Source organism: Saccostrea cucullata, unplaced genomic scaffold (assembly GCF_032062105.1).
Source record: "Saccostrea cucullata isolate Sc308-1 unplaced genomic scaffold, CSIRO_AGI_Scuc_v1 ctg599, whole genome shotgun sequence".
NCBI classification, from domain to species: Eukaryota; Metazoa; Mollusca; class Bivalvia; order Ostreida; family Ostreidae; genus Saccostrea; species Saccostrea cuccullata.
Window position 1 is genome coordinate 665,603 of NW_026938938.1, and position 18,787 is coordinate 684,389.

At 33.4% G+C, this 18,787-nt stretch overlaps 3 protein-coding genes across 3 annotated transcripts in view; all 3 read left to right on the forward strand.

The window, feature by feature from the left end:
- Positions 1–18,787, forward strand: part of LOC134251917 (zinc finger matrin-type protein 2-like) — a 49,192-nt gene that overhangs the window by 29,125 nt on the left and 1,280 nt on the right. The window lies entirely within an intron of this gene.
- LOC134251881 (inhibitor of growth protein 1-like) lies at positions 563–5,923 on the forward strand. The gene is made up of 7 exons (XM_062734304.1): positions 563–842; positions 1,121–1,324; positions 1,479–1,642; positions 2,061–2,106; positions 4,418–4,512; positions 5,356–5,436; positions 5,557–5,923. Exons 1-7 carry the CDS (start codon positions 701–703, stop codon positions 5,650–5,652), a joined length of 828 nt encoding a protein of 275 aa, XP_062590288.1. The 5' UTR covers positions 563–700; the 3' UTR covers positions 5,653–5,923.
- LOC134251916 (uncharacterized) lies at positions 11,998–13,023 on the forward strand. The gene is made up of 5 exons (XM_062734338.1): positions 11,998–12,111; positions 12,198–12,294; positions 12,387–12,470; positions 12,634–12,816; positions 12,931–13,023. The coding sequence occupies exons 1-5, from the start codon at positions 12,017–12,019 to the stop codon at positions 13,006–13,008; spliced, it is 537 nt and encodes a 178-aa protein (XP_062590322.1). The 5' UTR covers positions 11,998–12,016; the 3' UTR covers positions 13,009–13,023.

The window sequence follows — 18,787 nt, forward strand, 5'->3', positions numbered from 1 at the left end:
GAAAAATCTTCTTTTCATGAACAGCAAAACTATTGGTCATATCTATATGGAAGTATTCTCATTTAGTGTCAGCTTCAAATTTGCTCAAATCATGACCCCCAGGGGTAGGGTGTTGAAAGTTAAGGAAAAAAGTCACAGTTAGTCAAAAAAAAATATGTAAGTATGATTTGTCCAAATCATGACCCCAAGGGGTATGGTGGGGCCACAATGAAAGTTTCTAACCTAAAAAAAGTCAACACATGTATAGTTAGTCAAATAAAGATATGTAGGAATCCTTAGTTATTATGGATTCAGTTTTTGTTAAAATTATACCCCCCTTTTTTAGGGATAGGTCGGGACCACGTATATGCATTTAAGCTTTTCTATACTAAACTGATTCAACAGTCAGGTGAGCGATGTGGCCCCTGGGCCTTGTATCATTTTAACAAGAGACCTCGTTTCATTTTTTGTAATTATTTTTTATATGTGAAACAGGTGAAGAATTCATGCAAACGCCTATACAGTATTTGATCCACCCACCCATTTAATGAGGATTCCCCGAATCAACCTCGATTTGATATTGAATGTTTCGAAAACGAGGCATCTAGGTCATATGCGAAAAAATAAACAGTGGAGGGAAACTCTTGCGAATTTGATCATGTTGATCATTATGTCTTAGCCAATCTACTAAATTTCTCCTAATTTTTGACTTTATTCCGCCATGAGTATGTTAAACCAAGCAGCAGTAGAAGCCCTATGCTCGGCAACGTATTTGGAGAACTATCTCGATACTATGGAAAATTTGCCTGACGATCTGCAGCGAGTTGTTACACAAATGCGCGAATTGGATATCCAATGTAGAGGTATTTTCTTTAATTCATTTATTTTTTCTTTATGATGCTGTTGTAAATAAGATATACTTTCTGTGTTCATTTTGTTTTTACAGATTTCAATGTTTGGTTCGTTGATGGTTCGAATTTCCTCTATCTTGAATGTAAACAAGTTGAAAATTGTTTGTCACAAAGTTATCGATAATATATAGTATATTTGTGTGACAATAAAAGTTTATGAGATAAGATGGAACATAGATAAAAGTATGGGATAAGTTATATGTAATAATTTTGGTTTTATACATGAACAGATATAATGCAAGACATTGATTATCACCAAGAAATTTACACCAAGGAAGTGGAGGGACTTGCCAAGAAAAAAGCTCTTATGTCCATACAAAGGGCTCTGATACGGTGTCAAGAAATCGGAGATGAAAAGCTTGGCTTAATGACTGTCATAGCAGAGCATATTGAAAATAGGCAGCGGCAATTAGAGCAGGATAGAGAAAACTTAGGTTTGTAGAGGAGATTAGATGTAAATCATTTCAGATCCTATACACTCTATAAAAGAGAAAAATGGGAATAATGGAAATATATCAGACAAAATTTATTTTGGGCTATCAGGTATATTTAATGTTTGCTTAATATTTTTAACTTTTTCCCCTCAAGATCCGACATCTTCACGAGAAATAGAGAAAGAGGAACAGCCACTTACAATTGTAACTCAGACGAAAGCTGTAAAACAAGAAGACAAGATAGAGAAGATGCCAATGAAACGTCAGAGAAGACAGAAAACTGCAAATGACTCTATCACCAAAGAGGAAGAAAAGAAGGTTAGGGAAATGTCTTAGAGAATTAGGCTAATTTACTGAAAAGAAATATTAAGTATTTTGATGCTAAAATTAGATATCTTAAAGTATTGTTTAAGAAAAAGATTAAAAAGAAACTGAAGTTAAACTGGACCCCAAGAAGCATAATTCTAAATTTCTATTGTGTGGTAAAGATAAAAGGAAATTGTAAGATCGTTATTTTATAAAGGAAATTATGGCAACAAAATTTGCCTTGTGCAGTTTTAATTTCTTTTTTACTTTACCAAAATGATGCATGAAGTTTAACTTGGCTATCACTGAAATTTCCATTGAGCTAATTATAACACTCTTCTCTATACGACTTTTTCTTTTAATTTCCAAGATGTATTTTTTCCTTAAGAATATGATTTTACAGGAAAATTAAAATAATGTTGTTTTTTAGGATATTCAAGACAAAGGTCCAAAGAAGAAGAAGAAAAGAAAAGCCACCAAGAAGGAGCAGGCACCGACCAGTCCTATAGAACCTCCTATTGATCCTGATGAACCTACCTACTGCCTGTGTGAACAAGTCTCCTACGGAGAAATGATAGGATGTGACAATGACGCTTGTGTTATCGAATGGTTTCATTTTAATTGTGTTGCTCTTGTGAACAAACCAAAAGGGAAGTGGTTTTGCCCAAACTGTCGTGGGGAAAATAGCAAAGTCATGAGAAAATTTGATAAATGATTAATCAGTAGTTTTGAATTTATTTTGATATGGACATTTCTGTTAATGAAATAGCAGATTTCTGATTTTTAAGTTACATTGAAAGAAGTGTTTTATTATTTAAATCTAAATCTATTGCAATTTCAATTCATGGGGAAAATCATTTGCAATATCAGTGAAGTTTCTGTTCTATAAGTTCACTTTTTGTATTGAAATGTCTTTACTGTTGGGAATAGTGAGAAAAAATTGTTAAACAATACTGTAATTTTCAAACAATGTAATGTTATTTTAATTACTTATTAACTTATTTATTTAATTATTACAATGAAATATTATTTCCTTAAAGTATAAATTAATGAGAAAAAATGTGGATTATTGAAATGAAAAAATACAGGTGTTTAGTGCTAATTTATTGGCAGTTGGTTCGATGTATTTCAATTTTGAATTTTTAAAAATGTATGTAAGGCCACAGTTAATTATTTCTTTGTTTTACATTCCCAGGCAGGTAAGTTTATTTTCATAAAAATTAAGTTTATAAAACAACACAAGTTCGTCAATTTTTTAAACACTCTTTTTCTATATATAGAATACTGTGTTTTTTGTTATATTTAAATTGAGTAAATTGGGGAAATATTTTGAAATTAAAGAATAACAACAAAGACACATCATTCATTTAAAATCATAAGTCAGATCTTGTTTTTTTGGGGGGTTGTTTTTGAAATATGTTTGGTTGTTTTTGAATATCAGACTAGATGATAACTTTTTGAAAATTGAGGGATGTAAAAGAAAGAAATTATTTACCACAGATGTAAAGTTTTCAAAATTGAATGTAGAATACTTTTGTTTTAAATGTAAAAGTGTTATATATATGATTTATTTTGATGAATCACTGGAAATATATTTTTATTATAGTATAAAAGAAAAGGCATTTATAAAAGAACAAATATGATCATGAACAGCAATATAATTGCACTTGTTGTGACATTGTAATGAAAGCAGTTCTATATACAATGCATATTAAATGAAGTCTGTGTTCAGTTAGAGTAGTTTTACATATTAAAGTCTCTAAATACTACCTGGTTTTTTTATATATATATTTTACATAATAACAAAATCTTGAAAGAGACAATGGGATCTTATTACTAGAAGCATGAAAATATAGCCATTGTGATGATTTGGCCTGAGTAGCTTAGTAAGAGGAGCACCTGACTATTGATGGAATGGATCAGGACTCATTTTCCTGTCCATCTTCACAAAATCAAGATTTTTTGATATTTTCCCTATACAATAACCAGGATTGGTGTAGAGGAATGGTATCCCAAAACCTTGATATTGTGAAGATGTCCTGAGATGTTCTAACCTGACATTTTCTCCTTTCCTGTTATAGATTTGGTGCTGTTGACTACCCCTGGACTTGCGGGTGAAAGTTCTGCCAGGGGGTAAACAACTTAGGTTTTGTTGAAGGGTAAGGTCGATTTAAGGAGAGGGGTGTGATGGATTGGGTCTTGGATAATGGCTTGGGTAGCTCAGTGGGCAGAATACCTGATTAGTGATGCATGGGTCCTGGATTTGATCTCTATACCAGCCCAAAAGCAGACACGTAGCAACAGGGCCCGAGGGGGATTGAAATGCTGGTTGCCCAGGAAAATGTAGTTTTGAAGTTCAAAAAAATGGGTACTGAAAGAAGTTGGCATTAAAAAAAATTGGCCCCCCCCCCCGAAATAGGATTTTCGAATTTTGAATTTTTTCTCTGGCTACCAGCTTTCAAATCGAGGCTACGTATTATGACGTTGTTCTTTTATGACGTCACAATACTGGTGCACTGTAACTATGTAATCATTTTGTTCTTCTTCAATCAGCAAATATGAGGTTTGGTTTCACCGAAGTTTATGGAGTGTGTAAGAGCATTGCAACAGGGGTTTTTCTTTATCCATTTTTAGATTTTCTAGAATGGTAAGCGACTTGTTTGTTCAATTTATCTCCGAACCTTTTGTTAGAAAATATTTTCATAGTACATGTTTATGCTGGATTGCTATTAGGGATTCTAATACTTCAGCTTTCATTTACTGTAATTTAACTTCTGGTCCTTAGTCAAGAGGATGATCCTTCTTTCTTGGACTCAATGGCGTACTGGTTTGGTTTGGAAGATCGAATTGACGAATGCAAGGATACAAGTGACATAGTGAAGGTAAATAGGAATATTCAAACGTAAAAAAATAAGCAAAATAAAAACTTTGAAATATATCTACCCCTTTTTCGATCATTTTTTAAAAAATATCCATCACGCTATAAGGAGACATAAAAATACTAGATATCGGTAAATTGAGGTCGGAGTTACAAGTATATGATATACATGATCAGAAAATAAAATGGGAGAGAAATAAAAATGGAAAAATAAAAACATATATGATACCTGTAATATATACCTGTAACCTGGGGATAATGGAGTACAGGCTAAATCATACATTTTTTATATAAACATAGTATTTGTTTAATTTGCTTTAAAGTATATTTGTAAATGTCTGTATTTTGTAAAAAAGTGGTATTCAAATTAATATACTTAAGTTTATTTTATATATGGTATTAAAAAGAAAGTTTTGCTATTGTAGTTTTCGGCAACATCTTTAGCATTACAAAGTTTACACGATCTTCCATTTAATGGTGGTATACAGTATATGATATACATGTTCAACTGGGAGAGTAAAACGGTAATTATATGATACATGTAATACCTGTAACCTGGGGAATGTGACAGTTTTTTTTTAATGTATCTTGTTTTTTTTTTAAATTTCAATGGCAAAAAAATTTAATAATTTTGACATGTACACGATCTTTCATTTAATGGTATACATGCCCATCTTACCAGCTCAAATGGTAGACGGTAATTTGTAGTACGGAATGTGACAAGTATTTTCCTTACATGGCAAAATACTCATTTCTTTTGAAATGATTTTTGTATTACAAATTATTCATAAGCATAATTATTAATTTTTACACTTTTGCTATGCATAAAAACATGTTATCATTTTAGGCTTTGCTGGTAATCATTATAATAGAAATAGTATGGGTAGTTATGGTTTTCTTGGAGCCCAGAAAGCCTCTCATCAAAATGGTATGGACTTTTTTCCTCCTACTTTTTTTTTTTTACTTTTAAGGAAGCAAACTTTATATTTCAATATACTGTTTATATATTTGGAAATGATTTAGAAGATGTCCTGTGTATATTTTTCAGCCAGAAACAAGGGCGCGGGATTTTGAAGAAGAGCATGTGATCAATGCTATTGTAACAGATGCTATGAGGAGCGCACAGCAAAGTTTCTCATCCTAAACAGTCTTATCTGGATTTCGAATTAATTGCTTAAGGAATAAGCAGATGCATCAATAAAAGAAAAACTGTTTTAGTAAAGGTTTTAAAATTCAATGTTAAGGATTTCTTTATCGTCATATCCCTAGAAATGTTCATTATTTTCATTAAAAATAAATGTAACTTAAAAAAGAAATGTAATACCTCAAACGATAAGAAGGGGAATTTTATAAGTATGCAAATCTTTGTATAACATTGATTTGTTAATCAAATAAAAATGTCACATCTTTTGTCATTATTCTTCATGGAGAATTCAATCTTCGTTCATCAGAGCAAAGAGCTCTCATGAGCCTTTTAGTTAAACTGAATCTGACGTTGTTTCATACCTTGACTAATCTGTTTGTTCTCTTTACTAGCTACAGCACTGTAGCGTTATGGTTTTTATTTTAATTTTTGATCATATGGCCAAAGACTAAATATATGAAACAATTGTTACGACGCACTTTGAAAAAAAATTGCAAAGTGCGTTAAATTTGGGACCAAATTAACGCACTTTGAAGAAATAAAATTTCTTTTCAAAGTGCGTTAATATCGACCATATTAACGCACTTTGAAAAAATTGTGTGGCCTAGTCAGTGTTCTTGCAAATCTTAGGTAAGAGAAATAATTGCATCTGTTTGATAACTCTTCGATGATGAGGTTATTTCAGGATGTTAAAGTGAGCGATTTTGATTTTCCATACTTTGAAAATTCTATCTCTCTTAAATGTTTTACTTTATTTAATTTTTCCAGTTTGCATGCATTTTATATATGTAAACTAAAATTTATTGAAAGTTTTCAACGTCATACCAGTTATACAAATACATATATATTTGGGTGAAGCATAGACATCGGTACCGGGACGGGGTCTTAGGCACACAAATGTTTTGCAAAGATATACTAGTATAGGCATTGAAAATTGGGGCTTACCTTTGAGGGGGGCGTCCACTTTCAATTTGCTACATACGGCTAAGTACAATGTATAAGAAAAAAGAGTTGAGCTGTGAGCCCTTCTACTCGTCTTCTCCTTGTTCCCAATGAGGTTAAATGAGTACATGTAAATTAAAAAGCTTTTTGAAAGATACAAGGGTTGTTCGAAAAGTTCGTGGACAACTGTCATATCTTTTTTATTTGACGTCATATGTTATCCAAATTTGGTAGAAATATTTTAACAATAAATCCAAATGATATGTATTAATTTTGACAAAATATTACGATTGATTAAAAACTTATCCAGATTTTAAAAATGCAAAAATCGCATCGCGGAGCAGGTCAAAATTTAGTCAGTTACAGACAATACAATAAATAATGTCTATAGACATATTCTCTGTAAAATGGAGGAAAAACGAAAACTACCTAGAAATTCAAATTAAGAATTGTTACATCGATACGTGTACCAAATTATGGTTTTATATTTTGCTTTGCTGAAAAGAAATCAACTTGAGAAGATAAGTAGTCCTTATTGAAAACGACAAAAACAATGACGTTTTAGAACGTCACAGAGCAGGCAGATACCGAAGCAATTTTGTGTTTTTCTAAGTAAAAATCCTGACTAAACTCTAAAAATGTTGAAGGAATCAAGAAAATATGTCACAAGCGAGTTGTGCATGTGTGTACAAACAGTACAGGCAATATTTGAGTTACAGAGACTCTGTATCGGATGAGGATGACCTGTAAAGAAACGGTTTTACTGTAAACATCTGAACAAAACCTAAAGATTTGAAACGTAAATGAAAGACAAATGGGCTTCAGAGTTTTTTATCCTGTGAAAGCAGAGTTAAGTACTAAAAGAAATTAAAACCTTAACAAAGGAAATTATACAATGAAATATATTCTTAAAAAATAAAAGTCAGGTATTTGAAAATTAATTTAAGGACGTTCGATCCTGATATTTTGAGCGTGTTTCGCGCAGGTCCTTTATTCATAAAATTAAGCATCATTTTTAGGTTCTAACAATAAAATTGAATTCTACAATGCAAATTAAAGTATATTCAATGAAAAAACCGCGATTAAATTCCATTCAAATAGAATTAAGCTAGGGACTATATTTTGTGGCGGAAGGTTTTTTAGACGAAAATGGTCAGTTTTTTTTCATTTGAACTATAATAGTACTGTTAATTTTGGATGCCTATTTTTCCATGCTGGTTGCACACACAGCTGTTTTCTGCAGTGAAATATGTTATGCTAGTTCTGAAATATCTATTAAATTATTTTTCATGAATTTTATCAACAAAGTGTGACAAATACAGTAAATATATTCTGAAAATCCGGGAAAAAATTGAGCCAAATTTAACGTAAAATTCACACTTTTTTAGTAATATCTGAAAATGTACATCATATATCCCTACTTTTGATGTTCTTTTCTAAATATTCAAGTTTACTTTGACCTATTTGCTTAAAATCAGAAAAAGTTTAAGACTTTAAAATAATTTTCTTGCTTATTATATTTTCAATGAGGGAAAAATAACATTTTATTAGTGCAGAAAGGTCAAATAATTGATTATGCGAAGCAATTTTAAACTTTTTCTTAGTCACAATTTTTAAGTGTCTTTTTTTAAACAGACTTAGAGTTCATTTTGTTTCATGCTTTAATTGGATAAAAATATTGGAGGAAAAACGTCGAAGATGTAATTTTTAATTAAGAGACAAATTTCAGTGCAGAAAGGTCATATTAAATGTACTGTAGCGCTAAAAGACGCATATTGACCCCCATTTTTTGATTTGAATTTTAATTAAGCTATGTATGTAGAAACTAAAAATATACTTGGCAAAAAAAGTTTAAGACTTTAAATATCAGGATCGAACGTCGTTAATGAATGGGCATTGGAATATTCTGTGTGAAATGTATAGGTATAGTATCTATTATAAATTCTCGACGCTATGTGTTGACGTTACATTGCCGTTTTGTGTGCTCCACGGGTACAAAACATGTTGATTTTAAAATGAAGTAAATTTGTTTGTGTTTAATCGAATGGAATGAAAGTTCACTCATCAACAAAACAAATACTTTTACATATATTATAATGTGCTTGTTTTAAATTTCCAGTGAGTAATATAACGAAGATGGACATCGTCCACGAACTTTTCGAACAACCCTCGTATAATTATTACGAAATGAGTCTCTCAATTACTAAATTCAAAGTCTAGAATTTTTTGTATTATACGTATTTTTTTTCTAAGTGCGTAATAAGTCCCCGTGGTAAAAAAAAATGTTTATGTACACTCTTAACGCGCTGTGAAAATTTTTTTCAAAGTGCGTTGAGTGTGTCCCAAATTTAACGCGCTTTGAAAAATTATTTCAAAGTGCGTTGATTTTGTCCCAAGTTTACCGCACTTTGAAAAAATTTTTCAAAGTGCATAATTTTTTCAAAGTGCGTTGCCACAAACCATACTGCTACAGTTCTGCAGCTACCTTTTTGCATGTCACAATATTACTGCCTTCGTACTTCTGTTGGACCACAACCAGCCCTAAAAATAGTTGAAGTTAGTACATTTTACCCCACCTCTGTTGATTTTTCCGTGAAATTCTGGCTTACGATTGGTTGAAGTCTGTCACGTGAAGGCGGTGGATTACTTTTACCCCACCTCTGTTGATTTTTTCGTGAAATCCTGGCTTACGATTGGTTAAAGTCTGTCACGTGAAGGAGGTGGATTACTTATACCCGGTCAGTTGCAAATCTATACCCGGCCAGTAGAAATCTATACCCGGTCGATGTATTACGTCACAGACACAAACGTGACGTCATAATAGGCACAGTATAAGCGCGATGAAGCATTTAGCAGAGAAAACCATTTATAAACTACAGATAAAACGTAAATGTTTCATCGGTGGGGTAAATTCGTTACATAGTCTTTTAGTGACAGGGTATGGGATGATACCTGGTTAGTAAATTTCATACCTGACTCGGCTTCGCCTCGCCAGGTATGAAATTTACTAACCAGGTATCATTCGCCGAGTCAGGTATGAAATTTACTAACCAGGTATCATCCCATACCCTGTCACTAAAAGACTATGTAACTAATAATACATGTATAAGAGAATATTTATTATACAGACTACTCAAGAGAAACAGAGATAAGGATTACAGATTCTCAGTTTTCGGGGCGACCATATGATGGTCATGATTCTCTGTCCAAGAGATCACTAAATCCTTTATTCTAGATTTTCATTTTTTTTCGCATACAATCATGTAAACAAGTTTAATGTCAGTATATACCGGTGTGCTGTATTTACTACGTATTTGTTGTCTTTCATTTCATTTAACCCTCTCAAATATCATCTTGTGATTGCAAAATAACATAACCGTATCGGTGTCTTCCCACTTAGCCAAAATTCTGAAAATGTTACAGGTGACTGGTTTTGGCTAAGTGGGAATGGTGTACGGGTAGGGGGAGGGAGAGAACAAAAGAAATTAATTACAGGTGACCTATAGTCTGTTTAAGATTAACCACAAGAAATAGGTTAAAATCTACTTATGAAATGCTGATATTGCAATGAATGGTAACTGCATGAAATTAATATTTTAAATTATAAATATGCTGATTTTTTTTTTATTTTGAATAAATTAATGGCATTTTTTCTAAATTATTGTATTAAAATTAATTACTATTGAAGAAGTTAAAAAAAAAATCTTTCTTAAGTTTTTTTTTTAATTTGTAAATGGTATACGATTTGAATTTTTTTTTAATTTCTCTATTGTGCATTTTTTTTTTAATTTAATAAAAATTTTAAGCGCGAATTTCAATATACTTTGTATCAGAGATATATACTTTGTATCACAGATATTTTAAAAATACATGTGAATGAAAAGTGCGGTACTATAAATGTCTTTGAAGTCTTGAATCTTTGTACTGTAATCATGTGTTTAAAATCAAATGCAAATAATTTTAATTATTAAATACTTTATTAAAATAAAATATCACATTTATGGAAAAAGATGAAAAATGACTGATAAATTAAAGATGAATAAAATGACTGATAAATTAATATGTAAAAGTGTTTATTTTTAAATAAACTTTTAGAAATAAATATGCTTATATAAATTGTTTTGTTTGAAAAATATGTTAAAGCAAGATAATCTCTGATAGATACTCTCTTTTATCATTTAAACATTTTTTTTTGTGCATTAAGAATTGGGTTGAACATATTTTATTGAATAAATACTATACAAATGGTTTGAAAACAAGTTCTTACAACTTATGAGGTTCTCACCATAAAATGCTACAACTGTCAATCTTTATACATGGGAAGAAAAATACAAAAAAACTATTGATATAAGAATTAAATATAAGTTTTGTATGGACACTTTATGTATTTCTAGTAAACTAAATATAAATCAGATTATATTATATTTTTACCATCAATTAATTTTTTTATAGTACATGTTTACATGATATTCATATTTAGTACAAATATAGGTGATATCACCTATTCAAAATGATATGGTGATATCACCTATTCGAAAAGGTGATATCATCTATTCGAATAGGTGATATCACCTATTCAAATTGAATAGGTGAAATCACTTATTCGAATAAGTGATATCACCTATTCGAATTAATGATATCATCTATTCGAATAAGTGATATCACTTTTTCGAATAGGTGATATCACCAATTCAAATCAGGCACGTAGCATCGTTTTTGAAAGTGGGGGGGCCAACCTGGGAAATTTTTTTTTTACTTCCCTGAAAAAGTTGACAAGCAATAAAAAAAAAAAAAAACAAAAACAAAAAGAAAAAACACAAATATTAAAAGTTGCCCAAAGTCGAAAATCCTATTTCGTGGGGGGGGGGGGGGTAGTGGCTAACTTTTTTCAAGACCAACTATCTTTGAATTCAGACTTTTTGGGGTAAATTTTCTTTATAACACTGCACTGTGCTGAAATGTGGGGGGCCAACCTTCCTTTCAGTATACATTTTCTATAGTAAAGGTTGAAGGCCCCCCCGCCCCCCCCCCCCTGATACTACGTGCCTGCAAATTGAATAGGTGTTTCGATTATTTATAATTTTTATTACATTCCTTTAGCCTCATCGTCTCAAGCCACGGTTCGAAGTCCGCATGGGTGAGGATTGTACATTTTGTAGTGATTTGCGGCGATGTTCCAGCCCATGGTCTACGTATTGCAGTACTTTTTTGAAATACAGCAACTTAGACTCATTATTTTCTTTTCCACTCTATGTAAATGGAAAGTAAGGATCTTAGAGGGAGGGGCGGGGTTGCAAAATACGAAAGTTCGAAACATACCTAGGCCTACATATTGAACATTTGATTTGTCTACTATGACGTCAAAATAAACAAATCAAAATGCTAGCTTTACTTTTATTATGACGTCACAGTATCCTTCACGATGGCGATGAAATATGGAATAACTAAAGCTTTCCTTATATCCAAGTTAATAACATCTTTGTTGCTTCTCTACCCAATCTGTGCCTTCCTTTACTGGTAAGACTTTGTTCCATCCTTCTAATTTGTACAAGGAAATGTTCCTATATGATTCTGATTTAATTCTAAAATAACTGAATTTTTAGCAAAGAAAAGGAACCTACCCTGTGGGAGGAAATCACATACGCTTTGAGAATCAGAGAGCGGGAATTCATATGTCCCGATTCCAAAAATATAGCCGTGGTGAGTGATTACTATAGCAATTATTCAACTTCTTGTAAAAACATGTATAATTCTAAGACTTATTTAAATACGACCATTATTTTTACTTATAGGTGGTATTGATTTTGTTTGTTATGGAGTTTATTTGGATGGTCCTCTCTTTCCTGGAGATTACAGAAAAACCGGCAGAAATCAAGGTAAGCACATCTTAACTGCATAAAATACTAGTATTCACGTAATATGCATGCATAAACATAGCAAGACTTGGCATCATTCCTCGATGTTAGTCATATTTTGATAATAGATATATTGAAATACAGACAGTAAATAAATTAATAAACTGTCGCGTGTCTGTTTCAGATATTTCGATGTGTTTCTACTCAGTATGAACCCTCTACCAATGAGACTGTCCTCTCTAAATCAAGCACTGAATGTGAAGTCGACAAAGACTGCAATGATAACCAGAGGATTGACGAAGACGATATTAATGGCGATGGTGGGGCGGTGGATGAAGATGTGGAGATGAGTGATGAAGACGATGTTGTGTATGATGATGATGGGGAGATGAGTGATGAAGATGATGTTGTGCATGATGATGATAATGGGGAGGATGCTGGGTTGGATAGCGAGATGAGTGATGATGGCGTTGATGATGAGGAAGAGGAGGATTATGACTTCAGTGAGGAACTGGAGACAGCTTTACACGAATACATCAGTGATTTTTTGGAAGATTGACTTTTAAAAGTTCTGCATGCATTAGATTTGTTAAATTTTCTTATTACTGTATTCAATTATATAATGTATAAAAATCTTAGTTTTACATCTTTATTATACTTGTATTGATAAATAAATTAGAAGTTTTAAACTAAGAAAATTTTTTGTTTTTTTATGAATGATGGGACAAAATAACTTGCTCGTAAATTGTTATTTCTTTTTAAAATTACTTTCTCTCGCATATATTACATAAACTAGTATAAGTGACATTCCCAAAAAATGAACATTCCTTGAAGACTCTAACAAAATCTGCTTCCAGCCACCTCGGCTTACTTAAAATGGAATCAAGTACATGTATTTATAATAGTATATAAAACAATCCATTTGTATTAAATTCTATGACTGCTTCCCTTCCAGAGGTGTTAACCGAATTTTAAGTATTTTGATTAGTTATTTGTTAATTGAAATTAAAACAAATAATAAATGGTATAAAATCGTTCATCAGGGGTGTAATGTTGATCTATAGATATAGAATGTTATGATAGAGTGTAATGATGAGACAACATTGTTTCTCAAACACATTTTTTTTTCGTGCAATAGTGTGATACATTTAGTGTTTAATCGTTCAGACGATTTGGAATTTGCTTTCTTTTTCCTTTTAAAAATTATTTAACTTCAAGTCGAATCCAGTTCGTTTTTAAGGTCTGATATAGCTCGAATTCATAAATATATCAAAATTTTATTCCTTTATCAATGACACTAGACGGGACTTTGTCGATTATTGATACTGAGTTTGTTTTTGGCATTTGTATTTGGTAAGTGTGAATTACAGAACAATGTCAAGTGGATCCAGGATTATTATTATTTTTTTTTGAGATGGGGATATATTTTAACAAATGTATCAGTCTCAGAATTTTTGAGAAAAAAAAATCACTGAAAATCCAATTCCGTTTGGGGAAAGGGGAAGACACCTTTCTACGTCAAGTTTCTCAAGATATATCTTTCTTAAACGTTTTAACAAGGGGCCGTATTTTCGGAAGAAATATCAGGTTCAGTTTTCATTGATTTAATTTGCAAGTTTAATAACGCTGAAAATTCCAGTGGTTTGAACCCCATACCCTAAACAGATCCCCCCGTGATTTGTCAGGACATCCAATTAAGAAATAAATAACAAGTTTATAAACTTCAATGGGAATTGAAGTGGGTCGGTCACGTGATCAAATCCTGTGACGGCCGAAGGCCTTCTCAGAAGATTTGATCACGTACCGACCCACTTCAATTCCCATTGAAGTTTATAAACTTGTTATTTATTACTTATATATACATTTGAGACAGACGCTTGAATATTTTCGAATATAAATTATTGCACTAACCGTCCGTCATAGATTTTGAAAAATGACGCAAGGTGTAAATCGGCTTGAATGGCGGTTACGCTTCGAATTCAGCAGGCTAAGGATTTTATTTCTAAGGGAATATCTTGTTAAGGGCTACCTGTGATCAGTAAAAGTGACAAACTGTTGTCTGGGAATATTTCTTTTCGTGAAAATTGATAATTGATGCTGAAAAGACACCAGAAACACGTCCGAAGACCGATGATAAAAAGTTGGAGGAATTTCGGTCGCCAGAAAAAGGATGCATGATCCGATGGATGGAAACACTTGACAGTGCCAGTTAATTTGCAATCAAGTAGGCTATTTAAGATCAAAAACATTTAACCAACGATATCAATAACTAAAGGCATATTCATGATGTAAACAAAACACGGGGACACTAGCGAAAACTTACATTGAACTACGACAGCGCCGAGATGTTTGTCAGCTGTTCGTGGCGTGATTGCAATGCTTTGATATTTTCCAACAGATTTACACATTTATCGTGGGTAGAATTTGATGACAAAAATACAGTTTATCATGAAGATTTAATCAGAAGTCTACCAAAAAATAAGGATAAACGTTCGAGACTGTACAAAGTGACATAAAACTTGTAAACAAAAGCTAGTTTCTATCGGTATATTCTCCATGTATATACAGGTTAAATCGATAGCCATAAACTGTTTAAAATACTTGTTAACGTTGTAAATAAAATAATAATTATTTTACTTGCATATTTTGTTCATTTTTTTATACATGATGATGAAATGCAAGTAGAGCAAGTCATTATATATTTATGCACCGGTAGATATTATTGCGCCGTGTGATTAGGTCACGTATTGACCTCTGACCTCAGACAAACTTCATACAGAATTGAAGATATTTGTTCTCTGTATGTTTATATAATAGAGAGATACCACAAATGTATATATTCTTATTTAAGAAATAGTGCTGCTTTGCAATATACTCTTGAACTGGATATTTTTTTTCTTGAAGCGTCAGCCAATATTATTTAGAATCTATATAAATTATGGTGACCAGCTTGGGTCTTCAGAATTTCTAAAATAATATTTACGGGTTTCAATAAATTCTGACAATTGCTAAACTATATCACTGTTCTCAATGGGATCATGAGGCCAAAATTTTTATTCCGACAAAATCCTCGGCTCAAGAATTCAAAAGCGCTTGGTCCTATTATAAATTATGGAATCCGGATAGGGCCACGCACTTCACTATCGCACCATCGAGCATCAACTTAAAGGTCGATGGCGCGATAATGCGATAACGATGAAACGGTGTTGCGATAACGATGAAGCGATGATGCGATAGCGCGATGACGATGATGCTATGGCGCGATAATGCGATGGCGATGGTGCGATAGCACGATTGAGCGATAGTGAATATCGCTTCATCGTCATCGTACTCTCGCACCATCGTCATCGCATCATGGTGTCATCACTATCGCACCATCGCGTCATCGTACCATCGCGTCATCGCACCATCGTCATCGCATTGTCGCGCCATAGCATCATCGTCATCGCGCTATCGCACCATCACTTCATCGCTATCGCACCATCGTCTCATCGTCATCGCATTATCTCTTCATCGCACTATCGACCTAAACCTCGATGGTGCGATGATGCGATAGTGTACTGCGTGGCCCTATCCGGATTCCATAATAAATACCTGTTAAATTTAGAATCAACCTGTAGTATAATTCTAGTAAAGTGTCATGTTTTCATAACTGCAATATTTCATATAATGCTCTAATTGCGAAAAGGGCTGAGAGAATCAGTAAAAACAAGACAAAAAGTTCCTTGAATTTACAAAATTTAATGAATTAGTATAGAGCTGTCTTTTCGTGAAATATTTTCAATGAGTATAACATGTATATTATAATTTTCTTAAACTGTGCTAAGTATGAAATATAAAAAAGAAATTGTGCAAAAGATTCACAAAAGAAATGATTAAAAATAAAAATCGCATAAGTGCAAGATGTTGAACTCAAACTAAGAAGCACCACAGCGGGAAGTGAGGTTTCGCAAGAGGAGGGTGAAACCTTAAATTATTTCTAATGTTAGATGTAGTTTATGTTGATAGGAAAATTCATTGATAGAAGTCAAATATATACACGTATTGGCAAAATTATTTGGAAGTTGGACTGACAGATGAGAACCAAGAGTACTGAAGGAGCTGGCTGACAGCGTGACCCCTATCCTCACCATCATCTTTAGGAAATCTTTGCAAAGTGGAGAGGGATCATCGGAGTGTCGTATAAAGCGCATGTAAGTCCGATGTTCAGAAAAGGGGATAGATAGTCTACAAGGCTGAGAATTATCGACCCATCTCCCTTACATGTATCTGCTGTAAACTTATGGAACACATTGTCACCAGCCATACTATGCAACATGCTGATCTTCCCAACATGCTATACCCACTTTTTCCATAGAAAAAGATCCTGTGAATCCCAACTCATTGATTTATAGATGACATTACCACCCACAAAGCCGAAAAGCAGACAGATGTATTGATCATGGATTTTTCCAAGGCTTTTGGCAAAGTTAGCAATAACCTCCTCATCTATAAGCTCCAACATTATTGGATCCAGGGGAACGTGAACAACTGGATTGCTAGCTTCCTTTCCAACAGAACACAAGCTGTAGTTGTTGATGGAGAAATACCTTTTTTTAATGGCCAGCTATGTTAGTGTTGACTCTGGGATGCCCCAAGGGTCAGTCTTTGGACCATACTTATTCCTACTTTACATGACATGCCAGAAGGTCTCAATGCTACAGTGCCCCGTGGGGATCCGGGTTAGAATAGGTCCTCAGTACCCCCTTGCTTGTCGTAAAAGGCGACTAAATGGGGCGGTCCTTCGGATGAGACCGTATAAACCGAGGCCCCGTGTCACAGCAGGTGTGGCACGATAAAGATCCCTCCCTGCTCAAAGGCCGTAAGTGCCGAGCATAGGCCTAAATTTGCAGCCCTTCACCGGCAATGGTGACGTCTCCATATCGGTGAAATATTCTGGAGAGGGACGTTAAACAGTATACAATCAATCAATCAATCAATGCTACAGTAAGACTTTTTGATGATGGCACTATTGTGTATCTTACTGTTACATCAGAACTGGATATCCAGACATCCAGGCAGACCTAGATAAACTGGGCATTTGAGAGAGAAGGTGGAAAATGGAATTCCGTCCTGATAATGTATTATCGGTCGGCAAGAAACCCAACCCAATACATCACCAACATTCACTACATGGCCATATTCTGGAACATGTAAAGGGAGCTACGTACCTTGGCTGTCTCATAACACCAGACTTGAAATGGAGTGACCACATCAGCAACATAATTTGCAAAGGTAATAAGACCTTGAGATTTCTCAGCCGAAACTTAAAAATCAGCTCAACATCCATCAAGGAGAGTGCATACAAGTCACTAGTCAGACTCAGTTGGAGTATGCAGCACCTGTCTGGGACCCTAACACCCAAAAAGACATCCATAACCTGGAAATGGTCCAAAGACGTGCTGTGCGAATCTTAAGGAACAGGCATGGTAACAGATCGAATGTGGACAGCATGATTCAACATCTACAATGACAGACACTTGAAGAACATAGGCGAATCTCCAGACTCATCCTATTTTATAAAATTGTTTATGACAAAGTTGCCGGTACCAAGCGTAATCGACTCATTATGTCATTACGTCGATCAAAACATACCCATCATAAAGCCTACCAAATATCATCCTGCACATGTAAAAGTGATTAACGAAAATTCTCATATTTCCCTCTTACGATCAAAGAGTGGACAATCTACCACCAGAGATAGTCTCGGCAAATACACTTGTATACAGTTAAGGAATGGGTACAAGGGAAATAGCAAATTTATGGTTCCCCGAGGGAGGAAACTATTTCTGATTGGTTAAAATTACTAATAAATATTCATGAGAGAGTAGTCCCAGGGACTAGCTCTGATTTTTCTTGGTATAGTCATCAGTTATCCTGGAAATAAACAGTTTTATGATATTATTGTTATATAGAGTTATAACATTAGAGGTATATTAAAATCCTTTCGGTCTCAGGTGACCTCCTATATACTATAACGTGTAATTATTATTTTAATCTTTTAATTCTTTCATTTTGGTAACTTCATGCGCACCACACATGCCACAACAGCCAGTTGATTTTCCCTGTTAGAACAATAGTGTTCGAGTTGTGATTCGTTATTTTCACCAATTCAAATCTATTTTAAAATCTGAGTTTGATCAAAACGTTTTGCATGTGGATCTATGGTCAATGCTACCTATACGTACAATAGGTACATGCATTAATATCGAGGATGTGTTTCTATCATTTCTTATAATACTACAATTTTAGTAATTAATAGAATATATGTTTTACGTTATAAGATAAAAATGCATGTT